Below are 26,176 nucleotides of genomic sequence, written 5' to 3'. Positions count from 1 at the left end.
ATGTTTTTGCAATGAAACTGTGCACCTCCGACCAAGTCGCTGCGGTTCAGGAGATGATAGATGGTATTTTCATGTTGCCTCACAAAAGGGTCAAAATGGCATGGCAAGCCCATGACAGTGAAACAGAGAAATGTTAGTCCTGGAAGGAAATTTATTTCATGGCTTCAGGGGAAGTTTGGTTGTCATGAATAGGCTCTCTCTGTCAGTCTATGAAAATATTGTTTGTAAGGCAGTGATGTATGCGAGACAGACAGCATGAGTGTGTTGGCAGACAGAGCAGCTACTTAAACAAATGCTAAGCCAAATACAGTATCATAAGTCAAGTACTTGGATGTTTTTAGGGTAAAGATTGCTCATGATAGAAATATCAACATAATTAAAGTAATTTACTTCATTTTCTTAAGTAAACTTTATTTGTAATCTTTATAGCCTCTTAATTATCCTAGGAAGCTGCATGTACCTCCCCATTCTAACACACTTTTTAAAAAGATTTTATTTATTTATTTATTTATTTATTTATTTATTTATTTATTCATGAGAGACACACAGAGAGGGGCAGAGACACAGGCAGAGGGAGAAGCAGGCTCCATACAGGGAACCAGACGCAGTACTCGATTCCGGGACTCCAGGATCATGCCCTGGGCTGAAGGCAGGCATTAAACCACTGAGCCACCTGGGTTGCCTTCTAACACATTTTTAAATCTTGTAATTCTGAATTCTTATAATCAGCCATTGTTCCATTGATTCACTTTTAAGTTATTCAAGAACATATATGTAGACCAATCTTATGAGTACTGTTCACATAAAGCTATCCTAAATTTGGGGAAAGTCAAGCCCCACTGCTCTTCTGGAGTTTGCCACCTTCTCCTCCCCACCCCTAGACAATATCAACCACTGGCATAATTCCATTAATTGATTATGTGGTGGAGAGACTCCGTGGCTCTCTCATCTTACAAAATTGGACCCGTGAGGTGTCTTTCTTCCACAAGGATTCACAAAAGGAAAGGAGTGTCATAAGAAAATAATATAAAGGATAAAAAAAAAAAAAAACATGTTTGTGGGAGGTTTTGTTTTTCAAGGTTTGGATGTAAATCAAATTCATTCATGGCAATGTTCAAGTAGAAATCTTCAACACCAAATATTTCTTATCCAGACAACCTCAAGTAATGCATTTGTCAAAAATGAAAAATAGTTTTTACAAGAAGTCTTGAAAGCTTGATAGATGTATAAAACTGAAATCCCGTGTTCAAAAAATAACATGACCAAAATATTAGTGAAGGCAGTATGATTGAAAAAGCCATTTGCTTCTGGATTTTGCAAAAACAATCTCAGTTTTTTAGAGGGGTGGTGTTTAAAAGAGAAATTATGAGTAGGATGTACTTATTTTGATAAGAAACTGATTCTCAAATGTCACATACAAAGAACTTTCCTCTAAATTATCCTAAACTCAGTAGGAGAGGGGATGTTTTCACTGGGAGTGAGAGGTGTTATTTGTCTTAAGGCCCTTCAGGGGGGCAGAACAAAAGGGACTGAGTCATTTCAGGTTTAGACAAATACTCTACCATCAGCTTCATAGAGAGTTGTTACACAGAACACGGGGAAATTTGGGCAGTGGGGGATTGCACACTCCATCTGCCAACATGTCTATATTACATTCAAATACTGTGTATTATCACAGAACAGACATAACATTTTGGCATAGGGATCACTGACAAAAATCCTTTAAATTTAAAATGGATGTGACAAATGTTTATCATTAATTCCTTATAGAAATTCAGTTTATAAACAAAGAATAAAATTTTAAACTAGGCTTTAAGTAAAAGTTATATATTTTAGCCCAAAAAACCTTTTTAAATTAGCATACGAGCACATTCATGTCAGGCATTGTTTTAACCATCATGAATTAACTTTTTCCATCCTAATGTAAGTCTGATGATAGAAAACAAAGAATTCCCACTTGAAAGAGGCCTGCTCTCATCTCTCTAAGGTTTCTCTCAGAGAAACATACAATCTAACAACGTTTGGATAACATGAACGCAAATCACATTTTTCACATATGATTTGTGTTTTTGTTACTGTGCTTAAACATAGCATTTTAAAGCAGAGTATTCCACTCTGCTTTTCTTTCCCACCCTTCCCCCTTAGCATTTTTCCTGCTCCTCTGCTGCTGGACCAGACTTGGGCTGGCCCCAGATCTTGTGTCAGAGGCCGTGACCCAGGTGTCACAGCAGTCATACTGTTGGCCTCTTCTCTGAATAATTATATGAGGGGTATTGTGTTTGAGGGACAGGCTTGGGGGCAGTGCAGTCACCCTGGCTAGCCAGACCAAGGGGCTCTCTAGTCCAACCACAGGGGAACAATGGCACTGAAAAGACTCACACAAAACCTTGTAGCACAAAAGATTAGATTAAAAGTGGACATTGGGCCAGATACTAGGTTTCATCCTTCAGAATTTTACCTTTCTTATTTTGAGGGTTTCCTAATTTAACATTTCCGGACTTCACATGTGATGATTTTGTATCAGCAGATTTTCAGATTGCTACTTACCTCTGCAAATATAGTCTAATTTGTTTGATTTCTTTAATGCTTTGTAGCCATCTTAATTGTGACACTTTGTGGCTAACATTAGCAAAGCTTTCTATACTGGTATTTTAAGTAAATAATTTAAAGTAGTAAGTGATTTTTAAAGTAATGCTTTGTATTTTCTTTCTTATTTACTTATTTATTCATTTGTTCATTCATTCATTCATTCATTCGAGACACAGAGAGAGGGAGAGAGAGGCGGAGACACAGGCAGAGGGATAAACAGTCTCCATGCAGGGAGCTCGACGTGGGACTCGATCCCAGGACTCCAGGATCACACCCTGGGCCAAAGGCAGGCGCTAAACCGCTGAGCCACCCAGGGATCCCCTGCTTTGTATTTTCTTAAGATGTCTTACTAAACATGTTCCATGTCTAAATTGAACCAAGTGGCAAGGACTGTCCCAAAGTAGATGCGAGTACTTTATCTTCCTCTGGGTCCTAGGAAGACTTTTGCCCCACCACCTGAGAAGTTTCCGTAGAAGGATGGGGAATAAAACTCATTAAGTCTTAACCTAGATTTGGATTTTAGAAACAATGCCAGAGGTGACATTATTCATGTCAGATAAAAGTTTTCTCATGGTCCTGACCTCAAATGTTTTCTTAATTTTATCTACCCTGGACCTGTTCACTCCAGCCCGACTCTTTTCAAGGCTTCTGGAATGTCACCAACACAGCAGCTGAAGGAAACAAAGGCCTGGTTTTCATGACCCCAATGCTATCTCTTTTTGTTGGTCCACAGCTATATACTTGATAAATAATAGTTTTCTATTATACATTTTCCAGGAAACCAAATTTCTAGAAGTGTTAGTACTACAACAAAGAATCTGTGGAGTTTGAATGGATGTCTATCAGTTTTGCTGTCTCAGTTTATCTTCTGTCATAGAACACTTGGTCTTCAGTGTTTGGGAGAAAGTGTGGTGTGGGAACCTCCTACCAAGTGAACCTATTAGTTTTTATCTTTTGTATCCTCAAGAAGTTTAAGGGCAGAACGATGAACAAAATCTGATAAGATTGGAATTCTTAAGTGTTTTCTCCTTACTTTTTTTTCTTTAATGTTACATCTCTGATTATTCTATTTTTGTTCTGTGTATTTAACTACTTTGTACATTCATGTCACTCATTTATTCAGGGCCTACTTCAGAGATAACCTAAAACCCAGAAATGAGCCAAAAAGATTTTTTTTTCTAATATTAAAGATTTTATTTATTCATGAGAGACACAGAGTCAGAGACACAGGCTGAGGGAGAAGCAGGCCCCATGCAGGGAGCTCGACGTGGGACTCGATCCCGGGACTCTAGGATCATGCCCTGAACCAAAGGCAGGGGCTAAACTGCTGAGCCACCTAGACATCCCGAAAAAGGGGTTTAAGTCTTGAAGCCATTCATTAAGAAATGATACTGTTCTTTAGAATGTGTTCTCTTAATTTACACATGTTATCACATGTTTTGCTATCTGGCTTCTCTAACATTAGTAATTATAGGGCCCCTGGCTTTGAGAAAATAGGCCTAGAAGCAGAATTGGAGCTGAAGGTCAACAAAAATAAGTTAAAAGCAAAGAAACCAACTGCTCTGTGCTGTGGAAATAGAGTAATTGATGCTAAGAAAGATGATTTTGAAGCACTAAAACAAGTTTCAGTTATTTCTAACATACTGAAGAATGTGGGAAGTTTGAAATAGAGTTTTGGATATTCTGTACAGAAAAATGCTTAATTTTGAGATGAGAGCTATTTTATTTAAGTAGAACTTATCTATATAAAAAATTTTTTTAAAAGATTTTACTTATTTATTCGTGAGAGAGACAGAGACATAGGCAGAGGGAGAAGCAGGCTCCCCATAGGGAGCCTCATACGGGACTCCATCCCAGGACCCTCAGGATCACTACCTGAGCTGAAAGCAGACACTCAACCACTAAGCCACCCAGCCATCCCTATATAAAATATTAGTAATATATAAGGCTGTTGTAGGATTATTTAAGATAATGCATATAAAGTATATAGTAGCTTGTTGGCATATAAAAGATAATTTCCCCCAATAATTCTTGACTATTTTATTATTACTGAAGCAATTCATATTTATTGTAAACAGAAATATAGGAAGCAAAATAACTAAAAATTTTACCATATAGAGCTAGATAGCACTATTAACATTTTGGTACATGTCAGAAAATAATTAATTTTCATTTTCATTCTCTTTTATAGCTCTATCCCTACTTCCCTGCTACTTAAGTCCATGTTTTCTGCTACCCGCCAACCCCACACTTTCCTGATGAATTTACTCTCTTAAACGACCTAGATATCAGCTGTCACTGAGGGTAATCAGTGACTTCTCAGTAGCACTGGACAGTGTCAGCTGGTCTTCTCATGGCTTCCATGATATTTTACCTTCCTGGTTCTCCTCATGACTCCTTAACACCACTTGCCGCCCAGCTTTCTAGTCCCTGCTATCTTTCCTCCTTGGTACCCTGCCCTCCGTGTACATGACAGTTGACTATAGTTCTGCATCCTCACTGCCAGCTCCAGCCCACGCTTTCTCACCTGCTCAACAGCTTCACGTGCATGTTCCTCTGGCATCTCTGATTCAGCATGTCCTTGACTTTGCGTCTCTTTTCCATTTCTGTTGGTCCACCCAGGCTGGAAACTTGGGAGCTTTCTGACTTCTCATTAATCCCTTCTCTCAACAATTCCATTTAGTCAAGCCATCTTTCGTATCTATATAACAAAATCCACAATGGCTAACCTGGTTCTCAAAACTCTCTGAGATCTACCCCCAGCCTAACTTTTCTGCGTGATCTTCACTCATGTAACCGTGCCAAACTTTTCCCCACTACTCATCCCTGATCCACATATTCTTGTCCTTGAGCCTTTGCTTGTATTCTTTCCTTGGCCTTAATCTCTTCTTCCCTATTCTTACTGTAAGGTCCAGTTCTGCTCGCATGACTCCTTCAATGAAGCCCTCCTCCCCCGCAATAAAAACTACTTGTAACCTTTCCTTCTTTTGAATTCGCTTAGTCTTAACAAATCTCCTTGCTGTAGTTATTCCTGTCTTGCATGATACTTGCTTGTACCTCTGTCTTCCCTAATTAGCTTCCCTAATACACTATTACCTAAACAAATTTGAAAACAACTGATATATTTCAACTTGCTAATCTTAAAGATGAGGAAACCAACTTCCAGAGGACTGCCTTTTGCAGCCACACAGCTACTAAATCCAAGATTAAAATTCAAATCCTCTAATTCTCCAACCAGCCCTCTCCTCTATAGTCATTTATTTAGTACTGTGCCAGGCATTTTAAAGAGCATTTTATAGGGCAGCCCCAGTGCCCTCTCTGTCTCTCATGAATAAATAAATAAAATCTTTTTAAAAAAAGCATTTTATAAATATAAATCCATCTAATCCCCATTTTATGATGAGGAAACTCCATTCAAACCCAAGTAGTCTGGTTCCAGAGTCTATCCTTTAAACACTATGCCAGCCTGCCCTTCTACCTGGGAGGGAGCAGGGATTAGGAATAATGTGATGCTGCTAGTAATTATTTTATTACTATTGACATTTTTATTAGTATATTATTGTTATACACTGGTGCTCAGGTAGACACTTCCTGTGAATTGATTTCCTCTTCCCAACAGCCTTGAGAGGTAGATTCTGTTATCATCATCATCACCCATCTTATAATTGATTTTAACCAAGATGCAGAGAGTGAAAATAACTTCCCCAGGTTGCACAGTAATGGCCTAGCTAGCATTGGAATCCAGGCAGCCTGGGCCTGACATCTGAGACCTTCACTGCTGTGCTAGACTATCTCTTAGCTTCAGAGTAGTGCTGAGTCATTAGGAAAGTTGTCTTGTTTGTCTCAGCATCCTTCTCTGTAGAGCTCAGGTGACAAAAGCAAAATCTAGCACACAGAGTTTTTTAAACTCCATGTGAAATATTTATATATATGACAAGTACTGATCTAAGGCACCCTTCTTCCTTTTCACTGTTTGCATTTCATACAGACCTTCTTTTGCTGAAACTTAAGCAATAGCCCTATTCCGTGCATACTTGTTTGAATTGCTCTATAGTTTCAGCTGGTACCTGAATAGCTCCCACCTTCAGTAGTGGGATGAGGGGGGCCAATACGCTCCGTACATGCACACAGGTGTCATCTAGTGGTCTATAAGAGAAGTGCAAGTTATTCAAGTAAAATCCTGGAAGACGACATGGGTTTTTTTGTTGTTTTGTGGTCTTTGGGAACATGTTGCAATGAAAATTGTGTATATTATAGCAAAGTTTTTTGCAGGTTACTTAAAATGTGTAAAGATACAGCTAATGCACTATTATTGTTAAATCAGGGGCTTTTTATTTTTTAAAAGGTTTTATTCATGAGAGACACAGAGAGAGAGAGTATTGTTAAATCAGGGGCTTTTTTATTTTTTATTTTTTAAAAGGTTTTATTTATTCATGAGAGACACACAGAGAGAGAGAGAGAGAGAGAGAGAGGCAGAGGCACAGGCAGAGGGGGAAGCAGACTCCATGCAGGGAGCCCAATGTGGGATTCGATCCCGGGTCTCCAGGATCAGGCCCTGGGCTGAAGGTGGCGCTAAACCGCTGAGCCCCCTTGGGCTGCCCGAATCAGGGGCTTTTAGAATGAAATTTAGGTCCTTGATCAGTACATCTTTAAAAGACTTGGCATTACAGAGAATCTCATTTTTTTTAACTTTTTTCTTCTTCATTGAGGGTAATAAATACATAATTGTTAAAACTGGATATAATTAACAGAATGAATGAATTTGTTGTCTCCATCTGCTTACTGTTGCTAATGCTGGCCCTCCAACTTCCATATTTCCAGTTCATGAAACAATCTGCTATTCTTCCACTGGGGAAGAAGTCTATTATGTTGTTTTCTAAAGCTTTTATATCATCAGGTAGTTTCTTTGCTAGCAGATGAGAGATTATTAAATTAACATGGAAGACGTGGGTGAAGGTGAATTTGAAACTGAGAGGATTATGCACCATGTGACATGGTTGCCAAAATAGCAAGCATTCTTGTGGCCATAAACACAGAACACAGCTCCTTCAATCATATATACAAGTCAGACACACACTTGAGAGCCTTTGCCTGATCCACAAACCAGGGAATATTGAGGACAGAGAATAGTTCAAGCTCAGCTTTAGTATTTGCCAACAGCTCACTTACTGACATTCTGGATTCCAGACCTTGTTGTATGAATGAACATCCTTGATATTTATTTGCCTTTACAAAGATGATTCCCACATTTAAGTGTACTATATTTTTGATAGTAGCTTTTCTGTTCTTCTGGGCAACTTTCCTCATTATAAAAACAACAATAATAATACTGTGTGATTACTATTGTAGGAACTGTATGAAGTCCTTAATAGCCATGATTTCATTTAATACTCTTAAAATTCCTGTAGGGGATTATTTGTCTTTTTCCAAATGATAATAAACAAGGCTTAGAAAACTAGAAAATGTGCTCAAGTCTATACAGTTAGTAAATAATATTTTCAGATTATTAATTTGTCCGTCTGTACTCTGGTAGATTGAAATTAAAAGTACGAATTATGGCTTTCTTTTTTTATTTTTACTTTATTTTTTAAAAAATGTATTTAAGTCATATCTACACTCAGAATGGAGCTCACAAGCCTGAGATCAAGAGTCACATGCTCTTCCGACTGAGCCAGACAGGCATCCGAAGAATTACAGCTTTCTAATTGTTGAGTCTTCATATAGTGTCTTTTAGTAGGCATTTGATAAATATTTGATAACCTGTGAATCTTTCTTGGCTAACCAGACCTCTGGTTCTGATTTCTTCTCAAGTGAGACAAACTCAAGTGGAAGAGTTAGTGGTGAGAATGAATCAGGAAGGAAATAAGATAAGGTAAGTCCTAGAGCCAGAGAAGAGAGGAGTGTAGTCATAGCAATGTCAGGAAGAAGATCTTCATTTTTTGGCCAAAGGTTGACTCCATAATAAAAGTTTAAGTTAATTTGGCTGGGACCATGATTATGTTAACTTAAGCAGACACTTACTGGAGGTTTGTGTTAAATTTTTCAGTTTTCATTCCTGACCCTCCATCTTTATATTTTGCTAAATCTTTAAGTTTAACCATAAACGCAAATACTACCTGTCTGAGCCATCATCCCTGAGACCATTAAGAATTAGCCCCAATGAGTGATTTTTATGCCTCTTGTGTTGAGTTTTGAAGAAAATGGGACCAACTATCTCCCCTCTTTCCCTTTCTTCTTTTTCCCCTTACTGGGATTTGAGAAGGCCTGTACTATTCTTTGTGGCTGCTCTTCCTGACTCTGCTATTTTCCCCCTAAACCACAGAGCCTACATCTGCTGAGTCTTGTGGAACCAAGCACCACATACGTGGCAATGCTTGATTCAAGAGGGACTGTTAGCAGTTCTTGGAAATGGTTCCCTGTGGCATTTTGCAGTGTTGATCCTGGGTCTCTGCTTTGTCCTTTATGCGTTGGAGGGTCTTTTCAGAACTGTAGAGTTTTAGGACTTGTGCTACAACATGTTGTTTCAGGGTCTCTGGATTAACAAACCAAAATAATAAGGTGACTAGATTTTGAGGTTGGAGTCATATTTCTCATAGCCTAAGAGAAGCACATGGCAAATGCACTTGGCCTGCTGCTCAGCTTGACCCCCAACCTGACACTTTAATTTTGTTAAATGAGATTCTTCGGAGAACATAAAGAATTGATCACATGTGGACATATTTTTTTAAATTTTTTTTTTAATTTTTATTTATTTGTGATAGTCACACAGAGGGAAAGAGAGAGAGGCAGAGACACAGGCAGAGGGAGAAGCAGGCTCCATGCACCGGGAGCCCGATGTGGGATTCGATCCCGGGTCTCCAGGATCACGCCCTGGGCCAAAGGCAGGCGCCAAACCGCTGCGCCACCCAGGGATCCCTGGACATATAATTTTTTAAGATTTTATTTATTTGAGAGAGAGAGGGAGAGATTGAGAGCACAAACAGGGGGAGGGGAAAAGGGGGAGAGAGAAACAGGCTCTCTGTTGAGCAAGGAGCCAATGCAGGACTTGATCTCAGGACCCTGGGATCATGACTTGAGCTGATGCAGATGCTTAACTGACCCAAGAGCCCCTGAACAGACTTTAAATAGGCTTTCCTTCTCCTTAATTTTTTTTCCAGTAAACCAGTTTCCAAAATTATCCTGGCTCTTGTTATACTTTTTCTGTGCAAGATAGATAGGAATGGATAGAAAGGAATAGATAGAAATGGAATGGAATGGAAAGAAATGGATGGAAAGGAATCTCATGCACCTGATGTACTTGATCTGTCAGCCTAATGGTTTGCCTTTTCTTGACTTCATGGAAACAGAGTAGGGGAAAGAGCCCAGCATTGGAGATGGTTGCTCTGGCAACTTGGATGATTTCCAGATGGGTGCCAGAAGAGCTGCTCCTCTTCGAACTGGGTTGTTGCAGTGCTGAGTGGGTTGTACAGGTGCTAGGTGTGCTGTTCTCTCATTTTCTCAGGACACATGACTGATTCTGATCAACAAGAAAAGGTTAATTTGGGGTTTAAAATTTAATGTAAGCAACTCATTTTTTTTAAAGACAAAGAAGGGAAAATGAAGAATTGATTTTAGGACTAAAAATAAATAGCCATTCCAGAAAAATATTCATGAAGTGTTGATTGATTGTTTGCACAGTGAAAAAAAAAAGATTAATCTTTCCACCCATACTCACAACCCTCATCAAGATCATCTTTCTGTAAGAGCTGACCTTATCTGTGTCTGGTTCCCTGAGAATGTGAGCTACTTTGGGCAAACTCTGTTTCATCCATCCTTTTTCTGTATCTCCTAATTCCTGGCGTGATGCTCTACATTCACAAGGTTTTCCTAAAGATACTCTTCTGATTGAGTAGAAACAGAATAAAGAAATATGTGTGAAGAACTAGACTGCAGAGGGCCAAATGAATTCCATTTGTAACCATTCAGATGGAGTATTTGTAAGATGGCACTCAGGATTCAGTTAACTAATGAGTTCAACAGTATGTTAGGAGGAAAGAAAGAAGAACACAGATTCAAATTAAGTTGCCATTAACATGAACAGAAATCTTTGAATCTTAGAATGTCAGGGCTTAATGTTGGAAATCATTTGAGTAATGAAATCCAAATGTATTTCTGTGTTTTCTTCTCTAATTATTTTATAAAGTGTTTGAAAATATTTTTATTTTAAAGTTGATTATGACAAACTTACCTGCTGTGACAAAAGCACATGTATTTTTTGTGTAAATTTAAAGGGTACTGTGTGTTCTTTGTGATAAAATATCCACAAGTACTTAGTTTAGCTTTGTGTAACACTGGACCTGGTACTTAACACCTTGGTACCACAGTCTATAGAATGGGAAGAACACTTACAGAAGTTTTGTATTATTCAAATAAAACAAAGTATCAAAAACCAGTTTCTATGATAAAATAAAATATTAGTCTTCCTACTTCCTATCTAAAAAGTATAGAAATGTTCTAAATTATATAAATTTTTCTTCTTCTGGTTTTAATTTTGTCAAATGAATAGAAACAGAAATAAAAATTTGATATTTTAGGACATACTTTTAATGCATTTGAATATTAATAGAATATATCCGTTTTAAAATGTATAGATTTAAATTATTTTGGAAAGTTTAATAAACCTCACATTTTATTTTTGAATTTTTATTTATTTTTATTTTTAAAGTTTATTTATTTAAGTAATCTCTATACCTTATGTGGGTCTGCTGGTAGGTGAATGGATAAAGAAAATATGGGATCCCTGGATGGCGCAGCGGTTTAGCGCCTGCCTTTGGCCCAGGGCGCGATCCTGGAGACCCGGGATCGAGTCCCACGTCAGGCTCCCGGTGCATGGAGCCTGCTTCTCCCTCTGCCTATGTCTCTGCCTCTCTCTCTCTCTCTCTGTGTGACTATCATAAATAAATTAAAAAAAAAAAGAGTCTCTTATGGCTTGTTTCCCTCTCTCCTTAAAAAAAAAAAAATATGGCTTATATACACTGTGGAATATTATTCACCCTTAAAAAGGAAGGAAATCCTGCCATTTCACAAGATGAATGAGCCTAGAAGATATTATGCTAAGTGAAATAAGCCAGATAGAAAAAGACAGTTATTGCATGATTTCACTAATGTATGGAATCCAAAATAATTGAACCCATAGAAGCAGAGAGTAGAATGGTGGTTGGCAGGGGCTCAGGTCAGGGGTGGGGGATATGTGAGATGTTGCTCAAGGATGCAAAGTTGCACTTATGCAAGATGAGTAAGTGCTGGATATCTGATGTACACAGTATGGTGACCATAGTTATCAATACTATATTATATGCTTGAGATTTACTATGAGTATAGATCTTGTTTTCAACACACATACCCACACAAAAATGGTAACTATGTGAGATGATGGAATATGTTTATTTCTAGATTGTAGAAATCACGTCATAACGTATACATAGGTCAAACATCAACTCATATACCTTAAATATATACAATTTCTATTCATCAACTGCACCTCAGCAAAACTGGGGAGGAAAAAAGAAATACATTATTTCTCAATAGGTATTTACTTTTGTCCTAAGCAAGTACTCTCTAGGTAACTGTTATCATAAACAGTTATATTTAAATGTATCTCTATCATTAAAACTTCTTGAATATGCTCTAAAATATGTGATTTAAAATGTATAACCACAAATACTAAAAAAAATTTTTTAATGTATAACCACTTATTTCCTCAAAAACCTGAAAATTTTTAGTTTCTGTATGTATGGGATGGACTTTGATTTTCATATTGCAACAGTTAGCACCAGTAGAGGGAGCTCCAACTCCTCTTTCTTGGTGAATTCAGCTGTCAACTTGAAAACAGGTTTATGGAAAGGGCACATGTAGAAATAAATCTGAATAACACGTGGTTATAAAACTTGTTAAAGGTACTAAAGGATGACAATTACAATTATCCTTACCTTTGAGGGGGAAAATATTCTCACTTTGAGTTCCATGCTTTTTAAGGTAGCCAACCTTCAAATAACTAAACAAAAAACGTCTCTGTAATGTCATCTCTTACATGTGATCCATCAGGTGACTCCCAGGGCTTTTAGAATCAAGAATCTATCTCTGGCCAGTTGAGGAGGAAGAGGAAGAGTTACAGTGGTAACGTAATTGTTTGAAGCGAGGTTAAGTACAATTGAATCACTGGGAAACAGTCACAGTAGCAATGTCATACTAAGGTGAATTGCTGAGTCATTATGTAAGATAGAGCAAGGAAAAATATCTCATTTTACTTAGAACTGTTATGCACCCAAAAGATTTTTATTTTTATGTATATATTTTTTAAGATTTTATTTATTTATTCATGAGAGACACAGAGATAGAGGCAGAGATATAGGTAGAGGGAGAAGCAGGCTCTCTGAGGAGCCTGTTGCAGGACTCCATCCCAGGACCCCGGGATTATGACTGAGCCAAAGGCAGATGCTCGCTCATCTGCTGAGCCACCCAGGCACCCCAGCATCCAAAAGATTTTTAAACCAAAATCTACAAAGGCTCTAAAGGACTGTATCTAGAGGGCTGGACCAAATTATTACCTGTCAATTTCTTTATAGACCCCAGAAGAAAGTATCATGTGAGGCTGCTGGCTTATAACAACATAGAAGATGGCTATCAGGCTGATCAGACCGTCAGCACTCCGGGATGCGTGTGTAAGTAAGAGTTATGGTAGCACACGTCACTCTATGGTTCACAGGCCTTGTTCTCCTCTTCCTTCTGTAAATTTAAGTCTCATTACTACATGGAATCATTGGTGGTTTTATATCTTCCACCTAACATATTGTCTTGAACAAGTACATGCTCAAAATAAATATTTAAGTGAGATGTATTTAATTATAAGAACCTATTTTACTTTTGCAAGCAGAAAACCATTAGAAATGTAACTGGGAAAAATAGCCCTGAATACCTATGTGCTCTAATCTTGAGGCTATTTGCTTCCAGTCACCTTCAGTTTTACTGCTGCTAAGACCTGTTTTGTTTTATTGCTATTGAAGAGGTCTCAGTGTAGTTTTAAGTCCATCGGTGGCCTTCTGAATGTCTTTGGCTAGTAGTTTGACTTCTTGGTGCTTCTGTTCTACCATCTAAGTATTGATAATATGTGATTCCTCATCTAACTCTTGGAAGAGTTGCTCAGAATTGAATAATACATCCGAGATGTATCTATGAACCTCTTTAATGGAAGGAGAACCTAAAGTCAACTAATAGGGTGGAGAATTGTGATTTTTATCATTTTGCCACTTTCTATAATAATATTATGCCATGCGGTAAATTAACGTTGTCTTTTTCAATAGCTGTTCGTGATCGCATGGTTCCTCCTCCACCACCACCTCACCATCTCTATGCGAAGGCTAACACCTCATCTTCCATCTTCCTGCACTGGAGGAGGCCTGCATTCACCACTGCACAAATAATTAACTACACCATCCGCTGTAACCCTGTCGGCCTACAGAATGCTTCTTTGGTTCTATACCTTCAAACGTATGTAGCTTTTATTAATGTTGGTTTTCTTTGCTCTTCACTTCATTCACATTTATTTTATCTTGGGCCAGCTTGACCTTTAGCTGTAAGCATCTGTCTCAAAACTTACCTTATAAAATGGCTGGGAATTTTGCATCTTTACCATATTCAGTTCTGAAAACTGCATTTTTTTGACATTTAGTTTCTGTAAGTGATTTTTATTTTATTTTATTTTGGTTTGGTTTCCTCAGCCTCATGCAGCAAGATTAGGCAAGAAGCTGTTATTACTTTCAAGTGGCTAAATGTAGCATATTTAAAGGAAAAAACAAAAGACCACTTTCACCCTGGCATCAAAAAATAAATCTTATTCTGTTTTCTTGGTTGCAGTTAGAAAAATGCCCATCATTACGGTTTAAAAGAATTATTTGACTTCCAGTATTTCGGAAGAAATCCCTTATCCCTTTGTGTTGGGATATTTTTATACTGCTAATATCATAGTTTCCTGTCAGAGGGCCATTTGTAGGCTACTTTCTATAGGATAATACTAAATAGTATTCAGGTGGTCAAATATGATTGCTTTTTTAGTCTAAAAAATTGTTTTAAAGAAAATGAGGTAATAAATTATAACAGTATGCTTACCTGTATTGACTGAAATACTGATAATCTTTTAGAAACAATGTATGACCAGCATTAACAACTTCATTACATATTTTATAGATCAGAAACTCATATGTTGGTTCAAGGTCTAGAACCAAACACCAAATATGAATTTGCTGTACGACTGCATGTGGATCAGCTTTCCAGTCCTTGGAGTCCCGTAGTCTACCATTCTACGCTTCCAGAAGGTAAAGACATTTATCTAAATGTTTAAAAAAGAGATGTCGCTTTAAAAAAGATACTACCATGGTTGCCACCCTGGTTGACCTGTATGCATTTGTTTCGTTTCTTGTGAAATTTATTTTCTTTAATTATAGTAGCTTTTTTTCCTCTCACTGTATATATCACACAAGCCAGTGGACTTAAATTTAGTGTCTCTTTAGGAAACACTAAATTTTCCAAAATCAGGTGTGCTGTTCAAGAATGTACCCAAATAATTGAAAATGGAAGTGAGTGAATAGTGTATTTAATGATGCTAGGAACCCACATTAGGAGTAATGTGTGTGGTGGCTTGGCTGTGCACTTTGCAGTGGCTATGATGATACCCTATCAAGCACCATTTCTGTAGCTTACCCATGCCTCTCACTAAGGTATTTTATGTCTATAGACCTGCATTTCCTTTTCTCTAGAATGAGGGTGAACAAATAGGTGATCTATATAAGGACTGTCGCAGCTCTATTCTAATTATGCTGAGAGAAAGCAAAGGAAGGAAATTTATTTCAGTGAGCCTAGGGCCTCTTGGCTGTGTTTCTGGCTATATTCCATATGTGATGTGGTGCCAAAAGCCAACTCTTCACACTTTTAGCTTATATTATGTTAAACATAGGGTCAACTAAAATCCCAGGACTTGCCTGCTTTCACAGATATAAATTATTAGTCTAATAATAAGCCTTGTAAAATCACCGATTCACAATTTTTTAGAGAATAACTAAATGTTTTAGTCTCAGAATTATTTTCTTCAGTGGCTTCCTAGATCAAGTGAAATATATATTCTGTACGTTTTAGTAAGAAACATAATTTGGACAGCCCGTGTGGCTCAACGGTTTAGCGCCTGCCTTCGGCGCAGGGCGTGATCCTGGAGACCCAGGATTGAGTCCCACCTCAGGCTCCCTGCATGGAGACTGCTTCTCCCTCTGCCTGTGTCTCTGCCTCTCTCTCTCTCTGTGTCTCTCATGAATAAATAAATAAAATGTTGTATTTAAAAAAGAAAGAAACATAATTTAGATTCAGTACCTATTGGGGTGCTACTGGTGGAATTGTAAACCTTTCTAGTTATCAATTTGGCAAAACAATATCAAAAGCCCTAAAATTCTAGATTCTAGAAATTCTAGATTCTAGAAATCTACCATCTCCTCCTTTTTTTAGTGGGGGGGTGTTTTAAGCATTATAAAAATGAAATTAACTCTCAGAAAAAGAAGAAAAAAATAGAAGTTTACTCTTATTACTAATGACTTATAAAAGCTGTGATTCTGAAATGTTTTTATAGCGGTTTCTAGATTTTCACACTCTTTTTCCTGAGTATCGGTCTATTAGCCAGGTATTTGAGTATTTATCACCATTTAATCCTGGTAATACAATATTTTCTACATGTGTGCACAGCACCAGCAGGCCCACCAGTTGGAGTAAAAGTGACATTGATAGAGGATGACACTGCTCTGGTTTCTTGGAAACCCCCTGATGGCCCAGAGACTGTAGTGACGCGCTATACCATCTTGTATGCATCCAGGAAGGCCTGGATTGCAGGAGAGTGGCAGGTCCTACACCGAGAAGGTAAATATAATTGTAAATTATCAAAGAGGATGAAAAGTAAGATTATTGATGATAAGCAAACAGAAGGACCTAGAGTTTGTTTTGAATTTATGAAGTAATTATTGAAAGAGCATTGGAAAACCATTAGCATACTTTAAGCATGAATATCTTATTCATATTCAAGAAAGATCACTCATGACTATTGTGAATAGAACAGGTTTGGTGTAGGAGGGATGGTAAAAGTAATGTAGAGACTAGGAGGCGATGCAAGTGGTCCAGGAAAGAAACTATAAGCCTGGATTAGGTTACTGAGATGGAAAGGAGTGGATGGTCAAAAGATACTAGAGAGGTAAAATTGACAGTACTTGGTAGCTTAAGTAGAGAAAGAATGGGGTAAGGGAGGAAGAATTATTATAGTTGATTACTAGATTTCTGGTGGTATGTCTTGCACTGGAGTAGCAAACACTGGAAGAAGATCTGGCTTAAGGGAGCAGACCTTTATACTAAAATGGTCCGTATACAAATAAATCGACCCATATGAATATCAGGATACACTTAAGTACAGGGAATTTAAGTTTTAACACTATTTTTTTTAGCTAGGAAAAACTGAATTCTAAAATATTCAACATTCTTACTGCATACTTTTAACATTATATCCATTTTATATTTTTGAATCTTCCATTTGGGCAAGGCCGACATGCCAGTTTTTAGATGGGCCATCGCATAAATAGTAAAGCTTCATTATTTTGGCACGTTCTTCATTCAGACATGCATACTGGGAAAAGAACGGTTTGCCAGGCAATTAAAAGCTTCAGAAGGATTTCAAGAAGGAAATTTGTTGGCCACCTCCAAAGTCTAAACATTTTTACAGTATTAGGCATTTATACATACATTTTACCTTTTAAAGGGAATATTTACCTAATTGAGAAGATAAACTTTAAAGACACTTATGTGGATGTAATATAAAACTCTGTGCAATTGTAAAACAAATGGTGTACTTTAGTTGGAATTTTGATAGTCATACATTCACATTTTTCATTATGCAGAAGCCCCACTAAGTAGTGCTTTCCTAGTCACTGAAAAGACTTGAAAATAATGACTACCTGCCAGCAATACAATTTTATATTTGCGTGAATTATCTATTGCTACCTAACAAACCACTTTAAAAATTAGCCAGCCTATTCTCTCACAGTTCTGTGACTCAGCAGTTTGAACTGGGATCAGCTGGGCACTTCTTTTGGTTTCTCCTGAGGTCACTCATGAGACTGAAATCATCTCATGATTTCAACAGAGTGTGAACGGAGTGTGAGTAGCTTAAAAACAGCAAGAGAGAGTTCTAACATCAAGAAAAGAGGGAAGAAGCTGCACGTACAAAGCTTTGCAAGCCTCTGCTTGTATCACATTTGCTAATGTCCCACTGGGCAAAGCAAATTAGGCGAACCCAGCGTTAGTGTGGGAGAGGACTGCCCATGGGTGTAGATAGATGAGAGTACAATTTATTTGGGGCGATTATTCTTACCAAACTACCACAATATTTTTAAAATGTATAATTCAGGTTTAGTTAATTCTAAAATGATTTATTGACACATTTGACCACTGGCTAACCTGATTTATCACATGAGCACTTCTTCCCTTTAGCTCTTCATTTGTACCTGCTTAAAAAAGAAACTGTATTTTGTTTTGGTTCCTTTTAATGTACTCACTCATTAGTCAGTTTCAGACAAGTCTCAGAAAACAACATTTTGCCTAATTGATGACCCAGTAGTAAAATGGATTGTAATTGCAGGTTTTTACATCTATATAAGTCTTTCTAACTATATAATCATCCACAGGAGAAAAAAAATCTATTTTTGCCATTATCCTACTCTTGTGATTTTAGGAAAAATTCTCAGCAAAAAGCTTTTGCATTTTAAGTGTAGAGAACCTTTTTTATAACTAATGCTGGTATTTCATGAAGGACGGAATAAACAATATAGGTAAAAAACAGTTGAGTTTATTTTTTTGAGAGCAAATAACATAAAGGGTTTGAGCCACCCAGTTTTATTTTTATTTTTATTTATCTATTTTAAAAAGATTTTATGTTTAAGTAATCTCTACCCAGTGTGGGGCTTGAACTCACAACCCTGAGATCAAGTTGCATGCTATACCAACTGAACCAGCCAGGTGCCCCTTGAGTCACTCACTTTTAAACTGAAAGCAAAAAATACATTATAGCATTCAAAGAAAAAAATAAAATGTTAAATGACCTTTAATGTTTAATTGTGGCAAATTTTAGAAAGGTGAAAGTGTAGAAAAAGATGAGGAAGAAGAGGGAAAATATAACTATTTCTTCTATATCTACTAATCTTACATATTATACATATTTATGTGTATAATTAATTCACATATTTATTGCCAAGTGGAATAAGACTTTTTCACTAGTGAAAACATATTAAAAATATTCCTTCTGACCAGATGATATTTGTAGCTAAAACTGTACATGGTAAAGTGGTTGAGCAGAAACGTGATATGAAATTATACTTGTGTGTAATTTAAAGTGAGTCAGAAATTAAAACCCTTTACCTTCCTGATATGCAACAAATTAGCACAAACTAGTCAATTATTTTAACATCTAAAAGGCACTATAGGAAGTTATGCCATATACTATAGCAGTTCCTGAATTCTGTTCCTTGTAGCATGAGGTTCCCACAATTGTAAAGATGCTCTTTCTTAAAAACAAAACAACAAAAAAAGTTATATGACTAAAATAAGTTTAGCCTAAATAATATACCATATCCTCCTATTAGAGATTCACATTGGAAATTAAAGTCCTCCAATAAAGGAATTTAACTCAACATTCATCAAATAAATCAGAGTATCAATAATAGGAGCAAATTGATTTATTAAATGAATTCTTACTGAGTGATTACTGTGTGATAGGCTCTTTCCTAGATATTGGCAGTACCACAGTGAACAAAACAATGTTCATTCCCCACTGAAGCTTATATCTCAGGTGACACACAAACAAATATGCAGATATCCAGGTAATATATATTATAAATGCAATAGAAAAATCTACAGTGGGGTGGGGTGGGGAAGAGACAGAGTGATGGAGGTAGTAAGGCTAAGTCCTTTTGGAAAAAATGACATCTAAGCAGAGTTATGTGCCTGGGTGGCTCAGCGGTTTAGCGCCACCTTCAGTCCAGGGCGTGATCCTGGAGACCTGGGATCGAGTCCCATGTCCGGCTCCCTGCATGGAGCCTGCTTCTCCCTCTGCCTGTGTCTGTATCTCTGCCTCTCTCTCTGTGTCTCTCATGAGTAAATAAATTTAAAAAATATATATATTAGAGGAAGCACAAAGGCCATGAGACAGAAGTGTGCTTGGCATGTGAGAGGAACAGCAAGAAAGCCAGGGAGGCTAGAGGCTAGGGGAAGAGCCCATAGTAGGCAATCAGGGGAGAGGAAACCAAGGGCAGATTTTATAGGTCAGACTTTGTAGACCACAAAATTTATTCTAAGAGAGATGAAAGACGTTTCATCAGATTTACATTTTAAAAGGATTGCTTTATCAACCATCTGAAAACTGATTATAAGTTGATAAGTGTAGGGGTTGAGAGACCACTGAATATACAAGTGTCCACGTGAGAGTTAGTGGGCATTTGGACTGGGGTGACAATGAGGAAGGTAATAAGAAGCTATTAAGACACAATTTGAAAGAACAGCCTATGAGGTTTGCTGCAGATTGATGAGGAGTGGAAGGAAAAAAAGAGAGGAAATCAAAGATTTGGTTTTTAACACGTTAAATTTGAGTTGCGTCCCAGATGTCCAAGTAGAGAAGTTGATTAAGCAGTAAGAGGGGTAAGTTCATGGGACAGGTATAGAAAGAAGGTATAAATAAGTAGATGATCTTTAAGAATGTGGAACTAGAAAACAATCACTTTAGAGAGTGTAGACAGAAGTGAGTTCTGAGACTGCATTCTGGAGCTTCTCCAACCTCAAAATCATACCCTATGCTTTTTTATCCTAAATGAACACTCTTTTGGTGATAAATAGCTCATATTTTAATATAAGTTCAATTGGCACTTAGAATTATCTTTTTTTTTTTTTTTTTTTTTTTTTGGCACTTAGAATTATCTTGTACAAGCATTATGCCAGCCACCTTAAGCTGTTCAAATATGAAAAAAAATTTCTGTCCTCAAGGGGAAGAAGAGAGGGTCAGAGGTGAGGAAGAAGACTCACTTTCATTGAGTATATACACTTATATACGTCGGGACACTTGCCAGTGGTAGTTTATTTAATCCTTTCTAATAATTATATGAGGTGGGGATTATTGCCCCCATGAGGAAGTTAAAGTTCAGTAATGTGCCCCAAGTCACAAATTACTTAGTTGGTAGCATGCCAGCATTTGATCAACATTGATCCAACACTGGGGCTATTGTACTGTCTGGTTTCTGAAACTCCTAGGATAGCTAAGATTCAGACACATATGAAAGGCAGTGATTGGCATAATCACAATAATTGAGATTGAGATAATGCGCTGAGAGAATATAAGGACAGGCACATCACTTAAATAGTTGGGAACTGCTTTGAATGAACTGCTTTTTTCCTCATAGAGGAGCCAGAATGTTAGTTTTCTTTTTTGTGTGAAGGAAGACTCTTTTTGTGGCAGGAAGAGGAGTACTTGCAGCACATGTCCACACAGCTCATCTGTTTGTAAAACCTGAATTAAATGAAAAGACCTTTAATTTCAGGTGGGGACTGGTTTTTGCCAAGCATTTTAAAAAATTAAATGTAAAGTATTCTGTGCTAAAATGGAAACTCTGTTTATATGCCTCTTGTGAAGAAATTGAAATGTTCTTCCTTCTAGTTAACTGTAACACGTCACAATGCACCTTTAGTTTTTATTCACCTGCCTGAGAACATGGTAACAGTAGAAAGACTCTTCCTGATCTAAATAAGGATCAGTTTGTTTATTTAACAGTTGTGTACTCAAGTAGCTCACACTCTCTTCAGGCCAAGCTGAAACCAGAGAACATGAAAATAAGCCATGTTCAGCCCTCGCATAGCTGCTTGGTTCAGCTGCCTCACACCATGTGACCTCAGAGGTGGCCTCTGAATCATGACCTGAGTTCTGAAATCACCCCACATTTCACTTGCATCATGAAATATATCTAGCAAGTGTAAGAGAATAATAGGTCTTGCCTACAGGTGACTGCTACAAGCTATAGTAAGTTCTTTGAAGCTGTTGTAGTGGTGTTCTGTGTGGAGGGGAAAATGAGATGAAGTCACCTTAGGGAAGCTAGATTCCCTGTGAATATCGACTCACAAATGCTGTGCTGGAACAATTTTCTGGTTGAATTCTGTTACACCTACATTCTTAACATTAGAGTTAATTCCTAGGGTGGGAGTCCCTTTTGTAAGAAAAAATACTTTGGTGCAGTGACAGAACAAGAGTAGAAAGACCCATCAAGTAATAGCAGTAGACAAATAAGTATCCTTCTTAGCCATCCTGCCAACCAAGAAAACACCTTTTGATACCAAATATCATATAAATTCAAGTGATGGTTACTTTGGAGATAAGTAGATGCTAGATGGATTACTGGTGGTAGTTTTGATAGTTAATCTGAGGTCTAGGTCTTCAGCATTCTGTTCCTGTATAACTTTGGCATTTTCCTTCCTGTTCATTTTCAAGAAATTTTAGATAATGATTGGGAGAGTGGGGAAATATATTCACACTTGCAAAAATTATTGTGTTGCTTCTAATTTAAGAAGAACAAAATCAGTGATTACCATAAGTAGTTTAAACATTTCTCTTTTTTCCCCTCAGTTTCACTTTTTTTTAGTAATCTTTACACTCAGTGTAGGGCTCACACTCACAACCCCAAGATTCAGAGTCACATGCTCTACCAACTTAGCCAGCTAGGTACCCCTAAACATTTCCAAAAGAAAAAAGCCTTTCACATTGAATTTAGAAAATCTAATTAAAACTGTTGAATATGGGTTCATTATACCATTCTTTCTTTACCCGTGTTTGAAATACTCCATTGCAAAATGTTTTTAATGCTGTTTGTATCCATATCTATGTAGAGTATAGATAGATAGATGATAGATAGATGATAGATAGATAGATAGATAGATAGATAGATAGATAGATAGATAGATATCTTATAAGATTTTTACATACATATGTATGTAAGATTTGGGGGGCAAAAAACATTATATAAAAACCTAAACAGGGATACCTGGGTGGCTCAGTAATTAAGCGTCTGCCTCTGCCTCAGGTCATGGTTCCGGGATCCTGGGATCAAGTCCCACATTAGACTTCTCACAGGGAATCTGCTTCTTCCTCTGCCTGTGTCTCTGCCTCTCTCTCTGTGTCTCTCATGAATAAATAAATAAAATCTTAAAAAAAAAAAACTAAACAAAAATACCTATTACTTTAAAAAACTACTGCTAAAACAAAATTACAGAGAAGGATTAATAAAGGCAGTGTGCATGGTACAATGTTAAGTGAAAACTCTAAAATATAAAAAAATGCATAAATATGTACTCATACATGTACAGTGCCCGCATACATACATGCACGCACACAGAAACACACCAAAATGTTAACAGAGGGAGATTGTCATCTTATTTGTATCTGTCTGTATTTTCCAAATGTTCTATCATGAACATGGTGTTACTTTTATAATTGGAAAAATATTTAAGTAAAGGGCCATGATTGTGTGTTTGAAAGAATGAATAAAAGATAAAAAATAAGGTTTACTTAATTTCTAATTGATATATTTATAGGGGCAATAACCATGGCTTTGTTAGAAAACCTGGTGGCAGGAAATGTGTACATTGTCAAGATATCTGCATCCAATGAGGTGGGGGAAGGACCATTTTCAAATTCTGTGGAGTTAGCAGTACTTCCAAAGGAAACCTCTGAATCAAATCAGAAGCCCAGACGTTTGGATTCTGCTGATGCCAAGGGTCTGTATACTGCCACAGTCACTGATGTTTCTTAAGAACGTAGAGTGTTTTTTCAGCTTTCCTGCACTTTATTTTCTCTCCTACCATGGCCATATCCCTAAACCTGCACTTGGTTTCTTGAATTGCTGGTGCAGTCCTGATGCCATGCTGCTACAGGCTGTTGTTTCCTGCACTCTGTAAGAAACAAACTTACTTCACAATGAGCTGTGGTTTTCAGACCACTGTGTCCCAGTTACTTCTCTTCCCAGCTGTGCAGCCACCAAGACAAAGGAGTCACACGGTCCCAAAACTGATGGGAGGAGGCTTCCAGGGAGGTTTGTTTCATGGAAATAAACAGTGCTGGGTGTGTGGTGTTGAAGCTGAGAGCATGGTTTTCATTAAGAGTTTTTACCACAGAAAAACAGTCTTTCCAGAGAGAAAGTTGTTTCTCTCCAGAAAAGCAATTGGAAGAAATATCTTTAAAGAGCCACCCTCACTCCATTCAGAGCAACTGTCCTGTCCCAAAGGAAGCCTGGGATCCCTGTAGTACAGCACAAGATACCTTCTTTTCCTCCTCTTTGGGAGAGTGGGTCTGTGGAGGGCGATGGGGGCTTTAAATGGAGGAAATACCAGCTGAACTCAGCAGGATTAAGGACTCATAGCTCCTCAGAAGGTAGTCATTGAGTGCTTCAATGCTTGGGGGGTTGGAGGGTGGAGAAAGAGAGAGAGAGAGAGAGAGAGAGAGAGAGAGAGAGAGAGAAACAGGGAAGGAGAAAGAAAAAAGGGAAAGGCAGGGCAGATAGATTTAAGCATTGGAGGAAGGTACCTGTACCCATAGTAGCCACCTTATCATGGGAGGAGAGTAAGATTATTCACATCTCAGATACCTGCTACTCAGAGGGTCTAGGGAGTAGTAGCATGAGTATGGCCCAAGACCTTGTGAGATGTGCAGAATCATGCCCCCCCCCCAACAAAGTGAATCAGAATCTGTATTTTAGTATATCCCTTAGTGATCATGTGCAAATTGAAATTTGAGGAGCACTGCTATGTAAATGCAAATATGTAAATAGAAAACTAATCTTTAATAATACACATATCTGCTTTTAAAGTAACATGACATGAAAGGTACCCTTTGGTTTAAGAAACATCTATGCCTTGTGCCTTTTAGCCTTAGAAGTTATTAACTGATGTTTGATGTAATAATACAGTATTTAGAACTCGTATTTAGAATCTTCAGTATGGGAGACGCCTGGGTGGCTCAGTGGTTTAGCATCTGCCTTCAGCTCAGGGTGTGATCCTGGAGTGCCAGGATCAAGTCCTGCATTGGGCTCCCTGCATGGAGTCTGCTTCTCCCTCTGCCTTTGTCTCTGCCTCTCTCTCTGTGTCTCAAATGAATAAATAAATAAAATCTTAAAAAAACAAAGAATCTTCAGTATGGGAATATAAACTGATCTTTGAGATCACTGATAAAAAGTAATGAGTCTCGGGATCCCTGGGTGGCGCAGCGGTTTGGCGCCTGCCTTTGGCCCAGGGCGCGATCCTGGAGACCCGGGATCGAGTCCCATATCGGGCTCCTGGTGCATGGAGCCTGCTTCTCCCTCTGCCTGTGTCTCCGCCTCTCTCTCTCTTTCTCTGTGACTATCATAAATAAAAAAAAAAAAAAAAAAAAGTAATGAGTCTTTTCTGCTTAGACACAGATACTGTCAAAATTTTTCCTGAGAGGAAGAAAAATTATAGAAAAGTAAATAGCAATCTTAAAATTATGATAAATGGAATAATTTATTTTTCTGATCGATTCTGAGTAAATGTGTTTCTGCTTCTAGTTTATTCAGGCTATTACCATCTGGACCAAAAATCAATGACTGGCATTGCTGTAGGCGTTGGCATAGCCTTGACCTGTATCCTCATCTGTGTTCTCATCTTGATATACCGAAGTAAAGCCAGGTGTGTTTCCATTGCTAGACATGTCAAAGTGGTTAAAAAAACATTTAAATTACAGTAACTGCAAGAAGCAAATTGAAATCAAGTGCCTTCTAGAGTAACTGGGATTTTCCACTTCAAAATAATGTTACTTAAGTTCTTAATTTACCATGGAGATGTGCTCACTTTGGAAGTAGAATTTTTTTTTTTTTTTTTTTTTTTTTTGCCATTTGAAAACATTACTGTCAATAAAATGTTCTTAACTAAGGCCCTAGTTTCTTCATTTCCTTTTTATTTTGAGAAGTACAAAGTATATGCTTTGGTTTCTTTTTAAAAAATGGCACATTTAATCTGATGTATATGCTGATTGAGGAAATTCCTTATAGTCTGGAATATTTTCCTATCTAAGTAGCCTGCCATTGAGGGCTCCTCTCTTATTTCCATAGGACATATGTTTGGGATTCTCCAGACATGGAGTTAAAATAAATGCAATAACTAGGGATTCGTTCTTTGTAAACTCTGTTAGGCAATCTCATTTGTAATTTGACTTTGGCTAACTTCTCAGCATTCAGTAAATTTGTCTATTCCTAACCTTTTATATTTTGGCTTTTGCTTTCATTTATTTTAAGGTTCTTTGTTGTATTTTAAAAAAGCAAAGTCAGATACACATTATTTTTTGAATAATCTTATTGCTAGACTCCCTCCATTTAGCATTGACTATTCAGAATTTATTCTATATGTATGGTACTTGTGCATAAAAATATAGAAAACATATTATGTTACAGAAAGAATTCTTTTTTTATTTTATTTTCTTTTATTTTTT

At 37.4% G+C, this 26,176-nt stretch overlaps 1 protein-coding gene across 1 annotated transcript in view; it reads left to right on the top strand.

The window, feature by feature from the left end:
* Window positions 1–26,176, top strand: part of PRTG (protogenin) — a 128,096-nt gene that overhangs the window by 89,258 nt on the left and 12,662 nt on the right. Inside the window, exons 12-17 of the mRNA XM_025472717.3 lie at window positions 13,194–13,289; window positions 13,929–14,115; window positions 14,812–14,939; window positions 16,351–16,521; window positions 23,272–23,454; window positions 25,257–25,377. Of these exons, the coding sequence (XP_025328502.1) occupies window positions 13,194–13,289; window positions 13,929–14,115; window positions 14,812–14,939; window positions 16,351–16,521; window positions 23,272–23,454; window positions 25,257–25,377 (886 nt within the window). The remainder of the gene's footprint in view (window positions 1–13,193; window positions 13,290–13,928; window positions 14,116–14,811; window positions 14,940–16,350; window positions 16,522–23,271; window positions 23,455–25,256; window positions 25,378–26,176) is intronic.

Source organism: Canis lupus, chromosome 30 (assembly GCF_003254725.2).
Source record: "Canis lupus dingo isolate Sandy chromosome 30, ASM325472v2, whole genome shotgun sequence".
Lineage (NCBI taxonomy): Eukaryota > Metazoa > Chordata > Mammalia > Carnivora > Canidae > Canis > Canis lupus.
This window is presented reverse-complemented; position numbering and strand designations above follow the sequence as displayed.